Source organism: Anabas testudineus, chromosome 22 (genome assembly GCF_900324465.2).
Source record: "Anabas testudineus chromosome 22, fAnaTes1.2, whole genome shotgun sequence".
NCBI lineage: Eukaryota > Metazoa > Chordata > Actinopteri > Anabantiformes > Anabantidae > Anabas > Anabas testudineus.
Window position 1 is genome coordinate 17129766 of NC_046630.1, and position 12528 is coordinate 17142293.

At 40.0% G+C, this 12528-nt stretch overlaps 1 protein-coding gene across 5 annotated transcripts in view; it reads right to left on the reverse strand.

Moving 5' to 3' along the window:
* Positions 1-882: 882 nt before the first annotated feature.
* Positions 883-12528, reverse strand: part of cacna1bb (calcium channel, voltage-dependent, N type, alpha 1B subunit, b) — a 123129-nt gene continuing 111483 nt past the window's right edge. For 4 of the 5 annotated variants that reach the window (XM_026339528.1, XM_026339531.1, XM_026339527.1 and 1 more), the window contains 5 exons: positions 12374-12484; positions 10112-10150; positions 7558-7819; positions 4565-4788; positions 883-4142 (listed from right to left, as the gene is read on the reverse strand). In XM_026339528.1, the coding sequence (XP_026195313.1) occupies positions 3573-4142; positions 4565-4788; positions 7558-7819; positions 10112-10150; positions 12374-12484 (1206 nt within the window). In that variant the 3' untranslated portion in view covers positions 883-3572. The remainder of the gene's footprint in view (positions 4143-4564; positions 4789-7557; positions 7820-10111; positions 10151-12373; positions 12485-12528) is intronic. The other variant, XM_026339529.1, reaches the window with a different exon arrangement.

Sequence of the window (12528 nt, forward strand, 5' to 3'; positions counted from 1 at the left end):
GGTCTGCAGTGGTCTGCAGTGGTCTGCAGTGGTCTGCAGTGGACTGTGGACTAATTGTACACATCTACAGGACTCAGGGACCAGTGTGGAGTCATAATTGTTTATTAGTGCAAACTTTTTCAGGTTTACAGAGATCAGGGGAAATGTGTTTTATAATGATTTAAGTCTAAACTGTACTTCCCACTACACTGTGAACTTTAGGCTCCAGTTCAGCTGCTTAATACTTTGCATTAAAACAACAACTGTGTTTTTAGCCACTATAATCACAGTGGCTTATGTGCGTTCCACATATATAGAGAAATAATTGTATTTCTGTTTTGTTTTGATCGTGTCCACCACCAGAGAGCTGTCCACACATCTCAGCTAATGATGCTCTACTATAAACCCATTGCTAGTCCAGTCTGTCTGCAGTTTGCTTGCTGGACAGGTGGTGCACACTTGGTCTAACAGGATTTTACTGAAAACAGCTGCGAGAATGAACCAAAACAACAACATCTATCCATCTATTTCGGGGGCAGGAGGGCGGTCACCCGTCTATCACAGGGTTAATACAGTAGAGACCGACAAACATTCACCCTCACATTTACAACTGCAGGTTAATTGGATTGTGGGAGCTAACTGGACTCCTTGGAGAAAACTCAGGCCGACTCAAGAAGAACATGGAAAACTGAAACAAGCGGTAATAATTCTCTATGGGCTTGTCATTGTGTAAATAGATAATTAACAGGACTAATTTGCTAATCATTTAATAGGATTTTGATATAAAGAGCTCCAGCCCTCCTGTGACCTTACAAGGTTCAACAGGGAATTGAATGTCAGCTTTGATAGTGGATTCAGATTCAGATAAATGTTAACAAACCCCAAACACTGAGGCACGTAATGCAATTTTCATAATCATACCTCTTTATTCAAGGACTTACTGTATATTCATACAAAATCTATAGGTACAGTCGAAAAGACTGTGGCTGAGACAGTCAAGTAACAGATCAGGCAGCGAAGGATGGAGTCCCTCCAGAAGCTCTTCTTTGAGAGACAGTGTGGTTCTGACATAATATATTATTCAAGCTTCTTTGTTCAGCCCCACCCCCACCCTCCTCCACACCACCCACCCATACCTGAAACAGATACATTTGTGTATTTAGATAATCAGGAAATACAGCCAGGAAACAAATTACACACATCATGGCCTTAATGAAGTCAACAGACAGTGCCTCTTTTTTTTCCACATGCACATTTTCTTTTCAGAACATGCAAACAGGACATGTCCAGAGGTGGGGGGTGGCAGTCACTGTGAAACTGTCAGAGGAAACCTTGGCACCTATGTCAGGTAGGACTTACTGGATTTCTGAAACAGTTTTAACCGTTTTTAACAAATATGAGCCTACAGGAAGTCAACACATGGAAATAATCAGAATTGGATCTCATAGTATAGCCAAATAATCCACGTCCTTTAACTTGCTTAGAGAAACGCCAGAGCAATACAATGAGCACAAAGATTTAGACACCTACAGTAGATGTCTATGATCTATTCCTTATTTCAATTAAAGATAAACTTAATGAAATGTTCTGCAGTGCCTCTCACTCCTGTCAGTATTTGTTCAGGTAAACATTGTACAAAAGCATCATTAAACTGGTTCTCTCAACTAACTTTAAAGCAAATTAAAATTTTAAATCAAATTAGCTCTGTTTCCACTTTGAAACCAAACAATAATTTTAATATTTATGGCTTCTGTTTTGTTTAGGAGATTTACTGATAACAGAAGTACTGAATATTGGCAACTTTATGCTTTATGCAGATATGTCCTGCTTGCATTGAAATAAAGCCTTAGTTAACAGATTAAAATACTGTATATGCTTGAAACATGGCCTTAGGTTTCAGATTTGGGAGTACCTTTAAATACTTGTTTTAGATCTGGGAAGAAGCCTCTTGACTAAATCAGTGACACCTTATTACTCTGGTCTATATTTACCCCAAACAAGTTGAAAAAACACTGAAATTTTTTTCAAAATAAAACTTGACCCAAGACTGGAAAGAACACAGTTTTTTCATATTTAGGGCAGTCCTAAATGAGTAGGCATCATGCAGTCAACTTGCTAACCTCAAAAATGCCCTGTGATTCACATACAGTATATTAGCATTGATACCTTTTGTGCCCCAGTGTGTGTTTTCAAGTAACTATACATCATATTTTACAATTTTACAACTCCTCACACTCAGAAATGTAAAATTTGGTGACAGTCACACTATAGCCTGAACCTGGAGAGTGCAGAGGGTAAAGCTACAGAGCGGGCGAAGTGTCATCTTGTTGCATAGCCCTACTTAAATACAACAGTCAGCAGTAACAACACAACTCTTTATTGTACCCGTGAATACACACACAGATAACTTTGCCTACAACCCCTCAGTCAATACTGTGCTCAGAGGAAATAGGTGGGGAGAAAGGGAGCCCATGGAATCTGGGCAAACATGACAGCAATGAGAAATATAGTATATCCTTGCTGAGGCAAATGCGTCTGTATATGAGAATGTACGTAGAAATCAAAAAATGGCACTTTTCAGCATTCAGAGACTGTTTTTTCACATATACCAACTGACTGGCAGTATATTTGAAAGAGAAAGGCAAACGCTTACCACACACCCTCAAGAAAGAGTACAGACACAATTTTTTGACAAGTTCAAGACCCTGGCATGCACTACGTTGCTTACTTTGGATCTGTAATTACTTACCACAAGAATCAGTACAAAGAAATCCTTTTTTTTTTTTTTGCATTCTGTCCTTTATACCAGTTTCAAACAAGAGCTTTGTTTGCTCCACTTCTTCCCAGTGAGTCCATCTCCCCCCAAAGCAGTCTGCATCTCAATACATCTTGGAAAACGAGGCACTTAGTATTCAGCCACATAGTGTCAGAAAAGACTTGATCTATTCCCTGTGTGCACTAAAAAAATGTATATCTAGTACAATTTACAAAAACATGATCAGGAAAAGTCCTGCTCTAACCCAGCCCATTTTGTTTTGATTTTTGCCACACTATCCACTGTGTGTGTTAGGTGTCATGGCAGAAGGTTAAGAGAAGAATTTAGGATAATAATAGTAATATCTGTTGTATTCCAAAGTAATACATGATGAAGAAAAAAAATTAAAGAGAGGAATATAATTTGGCAGTAGCAATATATATGATCAAGTTGTCTTCTCTCACCTACATGACGATCAGAAACGATAATATAAACAATGAGAAAAATAGTGTTGTGGATCATTAGCCTTCAGATCAGTCCGACTTGCAGAAATTAGACAAATTTGGCTTCTGCTCCAACATTGATTTTACTGGCCAAGGCAAAATACTTAAGGGTTTTCACATGTGCTATAATTTCAGTGCAAGTAAAGGGGGTAGAAAAAGTCCTGTCTTTTTTCCTTAAAGAGTTGGTTGTAGAAAAATGGAGCGTAACACTACAAAGTTGGAATGATTTCTGAACCCCTTTTACGGCACTTCCACCGGCTTAATTCAGTGACTTCCTATCACGAATTATACACTGATAAGCTGCCCCATCCACCCTTCTAAGGTTCTCTGCCTTGTTAGCACCAGTCTTCTTCATCCCTCTCCCTGAGACTCCTTGTTTGTCTGCTCCCAGGCCCAGATGGAGAGTTCACCCCAAGGGTGAAGTGGTACCCATTAGGCATCACCCCCGCCCGACCCTGAGTGGCGGGTGCTGTGACGGGAGCAGCAGCAGTTCCATGTGAAGCTGAGGCTGTAGTGGAGGCAGCAATTCTGGCAGATCGTCCCCCTCCGTGACTACTCACAGCATCCTGGAAATCCTCTGTCTCTTCAAGCAAGGCTTGTTGGGAGGCACCATGCGGCTGCTGTTTTAAATTAGGGTCCAAACCAATGCGGGTGACCGGAATTGGGGACTCTTCGTGACCCCCGAGTAAACGATCATGCTCTGAAAGGCCACAGCTGAAGCGAGTCTGGTGCCCGGTGGTAGTAGTGTTGGCACTGGACGGGAGAGGCGAGGAGTTGGCAGTCTTATAGGCCACAGCAGGACGAGGGGTTAGGGGCGTCTGTGGGAGTTGCCTGCGACTACGGCCAGGTGTGCTCGAACCAGAGGGGTGTGTTACTGGGCCAGATTTAACCGCAGTGCTACCATGCTGAGGAAACAAAAGACATCCCAGTAAATAAATGATCCAAAATAATGTATTAGTAAGTCAATAGAAAACAATTCGATGAACACATGTGTAAAATCTAACATGTTTATTAAGTGTAGATACTTCCTACAATGTTTTTGATGAGTCTGATGTCCCACCCTGCCCTGCTATTAAAGGTTTAATACAAATAATATTTGGTTTCAATATTAGTTCCCTGCTGATGCTCTGCTACATCTGTACTACATATGTTTTACTTTGGGTGATTTTTCCTTTCAGCAGTGAAACACATTAGGACCCCACATAGATGTGAACAATCTCTTATTTTATTTTCAGGTACAATATGCTGGAGTAAACTGTCACTTACCAAATACTAATGGACATTGAATGTAAAAAGTTAGAAATTATGTTGTGGCTTATTTACTCACCTGTTTCAGCAAACTAGCTTCCTGTCCCTCTCCTGGAGACGTGGATCGACTGGGACCGGCTGATCTGGCGTGGCATTGCTCCATGCTTCCGTATCGCTCGCAGGAGTAGTAGCGTTGTTTCTCTCCTGCTGAAGAGTGATGCCTTCTCTCATGGGGCCGACTGCGGTCCCGCTCCCGCGCTCGTTCTCTGGACAAACCTTCATCTGGAGGGTCAATGAATGAACCTGGGAAACAGTAAAATCAAATGAAACAAGAAGGAGCAGATGAAACATGTACTGTTTAGTCATTGTTGTACTCTCTGTTCAAGTGTCACCCAGGTGAAGCAAAGTATGCACCATAAATCAATGACATGTCTATTGTCAGACAACAAGGGTTGCACTTAAATTTATTCAAATGTGGTGCATTTAGTGTATAGAGCATACTATAGTACAGGGAGTGCATGTTCCCACACATAACAGTGAATACCAAGAGGTCAAATTGAAGCCAAGATTCAAAATCCAGCACACTCACCATCATGTAGTGACAGTGAAAACCTGTGTTTTAGATTTTAGTTACGCTGTGATCTATTTTTTTAGCCCTGTTATAAGTGGAGTATGCTCATGTTTATCGAGTGTGAAATGCTGTGCAATCCAATTAAAGGCACATTATTCATCTACTATGTACATGTGTGAGTGTGTTTCTCTCTCTCAATGTTGGGTGTGTGGCATGAAACTTTGTGGTGTAGTTGCTCTCTTCAGTGCTGGAGTAAGTCCAGTTCTGAGATTAAAACAGCGATGACAGAAACACAGAAGCCTATTCATCATTCTGATGTGTCAGATCTGCCCCGAGAGTGACAAGCTTTCAAGAGGAAAACTATTTCTCTCTCTTGCAGTTTCTCTCACTTTATTAGACGTAGAGAGGGCTGCTGGACATTCTGCTATCTCACCAAGAGGTACCCGTAAATTCCTGTGCTAGACCTGTCCGCTGGGGCCTTTCATCTCAGCAATAAAGTCCAGCCGCTGCCCTCCAGTGTTAACACAAAAACACCCTGCCATCAGCTCTCAGGTCAAAATTGCTCTAGCAGATGGTCCATGATGACAAAGACTAACAACAACAATCTATGCTGCAAAAAATAATCAGAACATGTACTGGGTTGATGCCATTAATATTGCAACTCTACTACTCTACTTTCTGTTCACTGTAGCAGTCAATGTGCAAAGACTTGGAAAAATCGGACTTTGTTGTTGTTACTTCTTGACACCAGTTCAGAAATCATTCCTGGTGGCGTTCTGTGACATCTAAGATTTAAGAGTTGGCTCATAGTCATAAAATCAATCCCAGAGGAAAAATAAGAATCCAGCATGGACAGTGTAGAAAAAAAAGGTTTACAAATGTGGTCATTTCCTGAAATAAAACAGTTGTATGTGTAATAAAACTTGATTTGAATGTGTTTTTCTCAGAAAAGGGTTCAATTCATATTCATCCAGCAGTCTGGACTGATGGTCTCCTAACAAGCTCCCCTGGGATATATTATATTTTGGAACAATGCTGTCTTCTGTACAACGCCACACTGAATTTGAAATGAAACATTCAAGGTGTGAGCAAAGTCAAGACTTTCAACTTTAATTCACACAGTTTGACAAATTTGCAGAATTGACCATTCTGGAGTTACAGGCATTTTTTATACACACACCTCCATTGCTGAGGCAGACAAACTACGGACTTAGCCAGTGTATATACCATTTCTTTGCCTTAACAAATTTTTGAGCTGAGCTTTTGCTGTGTGTTTTGGATCATCAGCCTTCTGCAGTATGATTCACTGTCCTATCAGTTTTACAGAAGACCTCTTAAACCACAGCGCCCCCGTTTAACAGTAGCTGCAGCAAAGACCATTTAAAAGCCTCAGCTTTTGTATTTTGTACTGGTAGCTTGGACCGTTTTGCACGCATCTCGCAGAAGAGTGTTTTGTCGCCTACTAATTTAATGATTGGTGTTGGAATTGTGGCTTGTGTTTTAGGTAGAATTTGTTGTTTTGCACTTAAAGTTGCGCTTCTTAGCTTTGCGTGGGTATGCTATGTTGCTGCATGTTTAGTAGGCTTCTAAATGGTCTTTGTGGACAGAAGCACAGTTGCCCCAGATACAGGGGTGGGCTGCAGGTGTCTTGACTGTAGACTTTGTCAATGACACACCTACCTCACCTCACCTACCTCCTTAAGAGTGTTCTTGACTTGGTTAGATGTTATAAAAGGGTTTTTCAAAATTGATAAAATTGGAGTTCTGCAGTTATCCTCACATCTTCAGTGCTTTATTTCAAATTCAGTGGTGGTGGTATACAGAGGAAAAATCTAAAAAACATCATCATTCCATTATTTATGGACCTGTGTGTTTGATGCATCTTACCAGGAAACAATCTGACCTCAAATTTCAGCTTGAGTGGGAGATGTTACAGTGGCTGCTGCAGCCAGTCTGTGTCCAACAGAAAAAAGCTAATTTACAAGTACGGTACTTACTGTGTGACTGTGTGTACTTACAGTATGAATGAGTATTCAATAAGGCATGTGGGTGTGTATGTTTTTGTAATGAAGCATAGCACTTACTAGAGAGCTCAATCTCCACTGTTGAGGTCAGAAGGAACAAAGGGAGCAAAAAAAAGAAAAATCCCCAGCAAAGCAGATTTTCCTCTAAGGGCTCACAACGCTCTGACATTTAAATCCCTGGTTGAAGCGCAGCAGAAATTCCTTCTCCTTCACTACTAACCTGATCATGGAACTTTAATCCTATCAAGAATTTCTGCAGCTATGTTAAGACATCCATGAAATCTAAATGGAAACTCTGCTATATGTGTCTCTCCATTACTCATTGTCTGATGTGACAAGTAATGAACTGATGTCTCTATCAGGCTAAAATATGTTGTCTTATTGGACTTAAGTTATTTAAATATTATTAGGGCCAGACTTAAGTACTACAGGATGCAACAAAATGTGTTTCATAGCCACAGTACATGTGATTCTCACCAACAGTGCTGGATGGTTGTACTGATGAAGCTCTATCCAGGGACTTCTGCTTCTTGTCTTTGTCCTTGTCCCGGCGTCGGTGACAGCGGTGGTGGTGGTGATGGTGGTGGACTCTGTCCTGCCCCTGGACTTGTCCAAATTCTGTTGACAACTGGGCCTGGTCGGGCCTTTGAAGGTCATATTCTCTTAGCTCGACCTCCTGGTGGCGCTGTGGTGTCAGCGAGGATGCTGAGCGCCGTATAGGACTGAGGTCAACAATTGGCTGAGTAAGGGAAGAGAGACATGGAGGGGGCGGGATAAGAAAGTAGAGTAGAGAGGCGACTGTGGCGGTTTTACCCAAACCACTTGTGTTGGATCACCAAAATATCCACAGCACACAAATGACACAACTTGTAGACAGCTACTTTTTGTCTAAAGACTGACGTTCAACCTTCTTCTCCAGGCACAGATTTTAGAAAGGTTTGAGAAGAATGAACGCAAATCTGTGACAGACTTACTTGAATACTTACCGTTACAGGACATAGATCATTTGTAAGCTAACAGGTATTCCTGCTAGAAAAGAAAGAAGAGGTGGGGTGTTGTCTTTGGCCTTTGGGGCATTTTATTACTTTTTAACATCACACAACCTTGGAAAAACCAGTCATGTTTTTCATAGTGGACAACCATTTGATGTTGATTTGGGCCCTTTTTCTATCACTGTCTCACCTAATGTAGTGAGACTGAGAAACTTTATCATTTAATACATGTTTTAAGCTATGTTCTCTACCAACTCCTGAGAAGAATATCTTGCTCTTTAACTGACTAACGCATGCGCAATGCACTATGTTCACAAGCTATTTATTATACAACTAAATATTTAGTATTTACTATTAATAATTAATTATAAATTATTAATATATATAAATACGGGGCAGGTAGTACAGGTGTACATTGTACAGCAGCTGCCTACCGCAGTCAAACACTGTTATGAGAGCAGTGAAGTTGAGGTAAAACAATACAGTTGCTTGCCAGCAACTAAACATTGTGCTGAAACTTGCCACAAAAAGCTAAAATTCACTTGATAGTCACTTCAATTAGAGTGTTTGTAACAGTGCTTTCACATTGTGATGTCGCTCCCACTGTTTTGGAGGTTGTCCTAGCCAACCTTGGCTGATGTGGAAAGCTTGTCAGCTGATACTATCCACCTGGACATTCCTAGGTCTGGTTTGCTCTTTGATTTTTATGTTGACTTTAGTGTTAATAAGCTCCACTCATTTTCTTATAACCTTTGTGTGGACTCCTTCCTTGTCACATGCCCTGAGCCAGTTTGTGACAATTATTACGATACTGTTTATTTTACAAGTATACAGTGGTGTATTTATGTAAAGCTTCCATTGGGGATTAATACTAATGCTTTTGAGGACACTGACACTCACCCCACCTAATTCTTATCTTACTGACAAGGACAGCTACCAGGTAACAAACTGGTGTGATAGTGAACTGGAACAGCAGCTAAGTTACCACCCCACCTGCTGGTTGCTGTTTATATTGTGTGTGTATATAATCGTTTTTGTCTGTATTAATAAACTCAATAATACACTAAAGCCATGAGTTGGTGTGTGGGGATCTGAGTGCCACTAGCCACTTCTAGTGCTATAAATGTGTTCAGACACATGTTCTATGTTTTTGGATGAGATTTGGCTTTGTTTTCATCTTTCAGATTTGGGGTGGTTGTGCTGTCCCTCCTGTTCCTACCTCACAGTCCAGCCTGTAGCTACAGCCAAATAATAACAATAATAATAATAATATCACAACACTGAAGAGAATATTCATATTACACAGTATCTATCTAGAATGCAGTCTTAAAATCATATCTAGTAGATCAATGGTATAAGACACTTTTGATAAGAAAGGACACAATTCCCTTATTATGTCTTAAAGGGACGAGCAGAAACTCTAGAGATAAAACTGATTTGTCTGATTAAGTTTTGCGTTTTAAATAAGATTTTAAGACTGAACATAACATCAAAGGACAGAACGTTTGTTGAAAGAATATAGTTAATGCAAAGCAGGAAAGCAGCAGCACTGTCCCTGCCTTGTCTCACAATCACACACACTGACTCACAAAAAAAAAACACACACACACTACTATACTGCTACATAACAGCAAACACATATACATAACTACATTTTACTAAATTGCACTAGAGTACCGTGTTTAATGGCTGAAAAGCAGGACAGAGTGCTTAACATTCCCTGAATACAGATATCAGTACTTTTCCAGGGATGGAATCTGATTATGTTTGTGGATATTGTAAATGTGTGTGTTGCATGTAATGTGTCTATCAGCAGTTTCATGGAATGACTAGTGTATAATGCATATGTAGGATGGTCACTTTGTCCATGGTGGTGAAAGGGTGTGAACTCTCCACTGAGATGAGAGGAGCGCATGGAGGCAAACAGAGACAGGAGAGAAGACGAAAGAAGAACAAGGAGGGGATAAGGGAAAGAGGGAGAAGAAGGAAAAGAAGACAAAGAGAGAGAGGAGAGAGGTGGCACAACAGGTGGTACATACTGCCAGGTGGGTCCCAGGGGCGTGGCGAGGGTGGCTCCGCTATCAGACAGCACACACAAAGGGAGGTGGGCAAAACATTAGCAGTGGTCATTGAAATTGGGAGAAGGGGAAGACAGAGAAGGAGAGAGACTCAAGAAGGAAATAGGTGATATTCTATATTTTTTCTATCAACTACAAATTTCATGCAAAGACTAAAACCAACAAACATTTGGTAAAAATATGTTTGCGTACCCAAAGCCTAATATACTCCACTGTTTACATTGAAAACACAGGTGTACATGTTCCTTCATTACCATAAATACTTTATATAAATACACTGTTTTCTAGATGATTTGCTCCACTACTTTGACTCTATTCCATAGACACCAAACTGGACACCAAATGTGTATTAATCCGCCACTGAAAATAATGCCCAACAAATGCACTATTAACTTCTTTAACAGTTGCTGAAAGTTTAAAGAAGAGTTTTTAATTCATTAAACTATATATTTCTGAGATATTTTTTTAGACTACAAATGTCTACAAAGTAATGAGCAACAACACATCACATCAACAACACATTGTTGGTTTTGGACTTTTCATGGGATTTGTTGACAATAACAAAAATATGGAACAACACCAGACTTATCCTCTAAAGAGAAAGAGGGAGTAAGAGATCAAAATGCAACATAAACATAAGGAAAGCACATGTTAAGTGTTGTGGGAGATATCAGTGTGACAGAGAGAAACAGACAAACAGCAGTGTTCAACAGACAAGATCAGACAGGTGAAACAATCCAGGAAACACACAAGTGATGGACAGAAAAAATCATTTTGATGTGACATGCACGTGCAGAAGACACAAGCAGCTACTTACTCACAACATGACAACAAAAAAGTGAAGAATTTACAAGCTGGATCACAAGATGTGAAATTCACATAATGATAACTGTGGTAATGCAAAACGCAGCTGTTACATTAGATCCAATTGCACTGCAGGTGAGTGTACATACTGAAATGTAAAAAGTTGTATGATAATTGTATTGGTAAGCAAATCAAATGCATTTCAGCATTTCTAGTATTAATCTAGGGATCTCCAAGGAAATGCAAATAATACATGATCAGGTTAGCACATTGATGATCCTTATACTGTATATACATTATATATATCAGTTTCTATTGTAATGCAAATACACAGATGCATCACATCATTTGAACTGTGTGGCTAGAACAACTAAAATCAAGAGTGTGAACATTACAAGCACTGTGGATCTGTATATTTTGGTATCACTGATTCTTTCCTTTATTTCACAATCTGACAACATTGCAGACACAATACTTTTAAATGATTATGTCATGAATTACTCCATTACTGATCCCTGCATCCAGTCTTGAATCACTACCCATCTGCATCTCTGTATTTAAGGCAGAGGCAGGAGGATAGATACCATCTTAAAATCTATCTCTTGGAAAGACAGAAGACGAGCATGTTTCTCAAAACGCTGAAGTACTTGAAGAAGAAAATGTCTGATGTTTGTAAAACAGCATTCAGGCTGGATTCATAATTGAGATGTATAAATAGTTTAATCATCTCTTTTGAGTGAAACATTTAAAACATGTTGTATGTTTTATTTTGAGCTTGTCCAAAGCCCAGGACATCTGCTGTTGCTTAAGTAGTTAGTTAGTTTTCCAATATTCTTGTTTCTTTAGTTAATTGCTGAAAATTGGCACAGTTCTATCCAGCATATGCCATCAAGTTTCTGAGAATAGTCAGTGAAGATCAGTGATGTGATATTATAAAATACCTATGTAAAATGGCAGCTTTTCTTTGTTTGTATGCAGCAGCAATTTATTTAGTCCATGAACTGACAGACTAAATAGAAAGTTTGTTGTCCACATTTCTGGTTCCATCTCTTTCCTGCATCTTCTCTTAAGTAGAAAATGTGCAACTGTCAGACTGGAGTGGTCAGGGCAAGAGGAATGAACTGATGCGGACTGACAGAGCGACTCAGCCTGTGTTAGTTCACTGCCGCATACACTAACCAGCTACCTTTCAGTATCTCATCAGCCTTTTTCAGCCTGTTCTGAGGTGTGCTACAGTACTTCAGCCACTGGTTGGATTGTTTTTAAGCAAGATCTGAGGTATCCACAGTGTCTGAATGTTCAAAACCTGATATTATCACAAGAAAGCAGCTCAAACAAGCGACCACGAATGAAAAAGAAGATATTATCTGTGAATGGCAAAAGCAAAAAGCACATCAACATGAGCACTGCAGAGCTTACGTAGTACTCAGCATTGAGTCGAGGCAGAGAAGCTGCTCTACAGTGACCTTCCATGGTGGGATATCCCTCTGTGTCAGAAGTGTTCTCAACCTGCTTCACTTCAACTTGTTCCTGAGAAAGAAAGAACCAGAGATAAGTGTATACGGAGGAAGTTA